The sequence below is a fragment of the Lolium rigidum genome, chromosome 3 (genome assembly GCF_022539505.1).
Source record: "Lolium rigidum isolate FL_2022 chromosome 3, APGP_CSIRO_Lrig_0.1, whole genome shotgun sequence".
NCBI classification, from domain to species: domain Eukaryota; kingdom Viridiplantae; phylum Streptophyta; class Magnoliopsida; order Poales; family Poaceae; genus Lolium; species Lolium rigidum.
Window position 1 is genome coordinate 216,483,166 of NC_061510.1, and position 4,016 is coordinate 216,487,181.

The 4,016-nt window shown below is 44.8% G+C and overlaps 1 protein-coding gene across 1 annotated transcript; it reads right to left on the reverse strand.

The window, feature by feature from the left end:
- Nucleotides 1-773: 773 nt before the first annotated feature.
- Nucleotides 774-1,784, reverse strand: LOC124698974 (noroxomaritidine/norcraugsodine reductase-like). The gene is made up of 3 exons (XM_047231351.1): nt 1,687-1,784; nt 1,045-1,600; nt 774-944 (listed from the first exon to the last, which is right to left on the reverse strand). The coding sequence occupies exons 1-3, from the start codon at nt 1,782-1,784 to the stop codon at nt 774-776; spliced, it is 825 nt and encodes a 274-aa protein (XP_047087307.1).
- Between the last annotated feature and the right edge of the window lie 2,232 nt (nt 1,785-4,016).

Genomic DNA, 4,016 nt, shown 5'->3' on the forward strand with positions numbered 1-4,016 from the left:
CATGCTAAGTGGTTTCATGTATTTACTTTCTTATCATTGCCTGGAGATTCAATTTTCATGGGATTTTTTTTATGACTGGAGTTCATTCTAAAACATTGTAGATCGTTGCTATATTTATTCTCTTGATTTTCTTGATTTTTGCAGATATAAGAATTGAAGAATTGACTTCTGGCACCATATATAATTATGTACATGTGAGCTAACTTATACTGATATCTGTAGTGGGCTGAACTATGCCAGGTGGAAGGCAAATAAGTCTAAACAGGAGTTCGCTTGATATGTAGTTGCTGCAGCTTTAGTCTAAGACCGTTGTGAAAATAGCATTGTTGCTGCACTTGACTGGAGTTGCATTAAAACAATGAGTACATCCAATTGTTTCGTCAATTGTAAGCATCGAACTACTTATTCAGAGACAAAAAAAAAATACCCGTGCATTATTATAGGTTGATTTTTACAGAACTCTATCTTTCTAATTCCAAATCTTTTTTGATAGGTAGCAGGTTAGAACTAAAGAAAAAAAGGCATTAGAGTACCTTACTCCAAACAACCCCAAGAACAACAATCTGAATATCTGATCCTTAGAAGACATATTATTCACGGATAACCTTAACACGTACGTAGTCACGTACACATCAACTGATACGGAGGAAGAAATGAGGCATATATCACCACGTATGCAAATGGCTTAGCTAGCCCGCAGGGTGTCGTAGATTAAACGGACTCGATAGATACACAGACGTAGCAAGAATCAAGCTATGGTGGCGTAGCAAGAATCAAGCAATGGTGCATCCACCGTCGACGCAGAGGACTTGGCCGGTGATATAGGAGGCCCCCGGCATGCAGAGGAATGCTACCACCGAAGCCACCTCCGATGTCTCGCCCAGCCGCCCCATCGGCACCCTCGCCGCCTGGCTGCTCACCATCTCCGGGTCCATCGTCTCCTGCTGCACACAACATGCAAGTACAAATCAGAAAAACTCAAATCAAAATTACAACCGTGGAACTGCTAGTTGATATATAGTCTAGCTTCCGTCGATTACTTACCACGTTTTTGGCGATGTCGGTGTTGATGCCGCCGGGCGCGACACAGTTGACCCGTATGCCGTCGCCGGCCCACTCGGCGGCGAGGCTGCGGGTGAGCTGGTTCATGGCCCCTTTCGCCATGGAGTAGACGGTGAGGCCCGGGAAGCCGACGAACCCGGCGATGGAGGAGATGTGGACGACGCTTCCTCCGCCGCAGCCGCCACCTCTGCCGCGGCCAGAGAGCAGCAGCGGATGCGCGAGCTGGGCGAGGTGGAAGCACGATTCGAGGTTGGTGGCCATCACCCGCGCGTAGTCCTCGCCGGTGCACTCCGTCGCCGGCTTCACCATCGACTGCGCCGCGTTGTTCACCAGGACGTCCAGCTTGCCGCCGAAGGCTCGCTTCACCGTGTCCATGAGCTTCTCCCTCTCGGCGCGCACGGAGACGTCGCAGACGGAGACGGTGACGCGGAGGTTCTTCTCCTCCCACCGCCGACGGCACTCCTCCAGCTCCGCCGCGTTCCGGGAGCACGTGTGCACCCTCGCGCCGAGCTCCGCCAGCTCCTCCACAATCGCATGCCTGTCGATCGAGACCGCCATGAAAGCAAATGTACATTAATACCTTTGCATAACATCGACGGTAGCTCAGAGTAAGTATATATGTACCCGATCCCTTTGCTGCCGCCGGTGACGAGGGCCGTGGTGCCGGCAAGGCCCCACCTCTCCCCCATGCTCCGGCGTGATGCGGCGGCAGCAGCGGCCATAATTAGTTCTCTCGTTGCCGGCCTACTCGATCGAGATCTCCTCCACCTGTACGTGATTGCGTACGCGACAGCTGCTCCTGAGTCCTGATACGAGCTGAGACATGTCCGTGCTAGGTTATTTATAGCGAGTGTATGATGGCTGATGGAGAGAGAGTGTACAAGTCGTCGCTGATAATTAACTAAGACCTAGCTGATATGACTCTCTGACGGGCGGATATGCAGAGATATGCAGCACGACAAGAGGCCCGGCGACAACCTGCAGGCTGCAGCCGGCCGCCCAGCCAACGACCCCTTCCACAGGAGTCCGGCGATTCTACCATGCACGGTTGTTCCATTTCTCTCTCCTTGAACTTTTTTAGAATTGAATTAGCTTTTTCACTCGGAAATAAAAATTTGATCCTACGTGCATATGCTCGTGCCACTTGAAAAACTTTTAAAATGTTTTAAAAATGGAACAAAATTTCTAGCATACATGTCATTACTTTAGGTACTTTGCACGAAAATTTTCGTGGAAAACCGACATTTTTTATATCTAGTATCAAAAAAGATAAAGAGAATGTTTGAATATAAGCTATTTTTTAGCATCGCATTTTGCTTTTTGCACACGACACAAGCAACATTAGCTTTTTGTGAAACATCTTTGCGAGCACATAGAATGTTGAGATGTACGTGCAAAAAAAATTCACATAATTTTTCAACATTTGTAAATATGTTTGAAACTCATTGAAAAAACAGGAGCATCTACTCCTCGGTGTAAAAACACCTTGTCCTCTTTTATTATTTTAGAGGATCTATTAGTTAGCTTGAAACTTATGTAGACGTTAAACCATAAGGTCTTTTTAAAAAGCATTAAAATATTTCAATTCGTTGTGAAGAGATGTTCAAAACATTATCAACATTTACTCTATTTTAATAGTATTTAAAAGTCAACTTTTAAGCGATAGTGAAACTTAGAAAAACATTAGGATACCTCGCATCAAAAATTTAATAAATTTGTTTGACCTATTTCAAACTTGGCTCATTAGAGTTGGAAAAATAATTGCCCTTTGATTTAGAGTTCAAACCATAAAATATATTAATGAACAACAAGATAAACAAGTTTGTCTAGTTTGATCAGGTTTCATTTTCAAATATAATGTTCCATTATGTTTCATGGTTTGGGGTTTGAATTTTGTTGATTTTGGACTTGTTTAAAAGATTTAATCAAAATAATTTTATGTGTTCAAACATATTGTTAATTCGGTAATCATCCCAACTTTTACGTCTCTCTCAAATCTTGGATTGAGAACAAAATGGACGGGAGAGAGTTGTCGGCCATTGTACCATATGCATGCACAGATTCTGTATTTGTTCAAATCTTAAAAGAAAAAAAAATGAATTAGTGCTAGGAGGAACTAGACACTAAATGATATAGTAGAAGCGGGACTCGTTCCTGATAGGATTCGAACTCTGGTCGTTGGGGTGCGCCACTGCGACCCCAACCACTGGGCTATGCCCACGTCCTCAAAAATGAAACTGTGTCTAGGAGGAACTAGACACTTTTTGATATAGTAGAAGCGGGACACGGCGTGACAATTCCGAAATTCGTCCCTGACAGGAATCGAACTCCGGTCGTTGGGGTGCGCCACTTGCGACCCCAACCACTGGGCTAAGCCCACGTCGTCAAAAAATGAAACAGTGTCTAGGAGGAACTAGAACACTATTGATATAGTAGAAGCGGGACTTGGCGTGACAATTCCAAAATTCGTCCCTGACAGGGATCGAACTCTGGTCGTTAGGGTGCGCCACTACGACCCTAACCACTGGGCTAAGCCCACGTCGTCAAAAATGAAACAGTGTCTAGGAGGAACTAGAACACTATTGATATAGTAGAAGCGGGACTTGGCGTGACAATTCCAAAATTCGTCCCTGACAGGGATCGAACTCTGGTCGTTAGGGTGCGCCACTGCGACCCTAACCACTGGGCTAAGCCCACGTCGTCGTTCAAATCTTAAAAGAAAATATACCAAATGGATGGCTCTAACATGCATCCCTACCTAGCGTGCACATATGCATGAGACATAGTATGTATTTCTCCCTAGCTACCTAGCGTGCCCGCTAGATATCCATTTCTCTCTTCCAAATTTCCATATCACAATTAGATGTGCTACCCGGTATGTTGTATGTCAAACTTGTAAAACTTTGACTATTATTTTAAATATTTAGATTGGAAACTTGTAAATCCTATTGTTA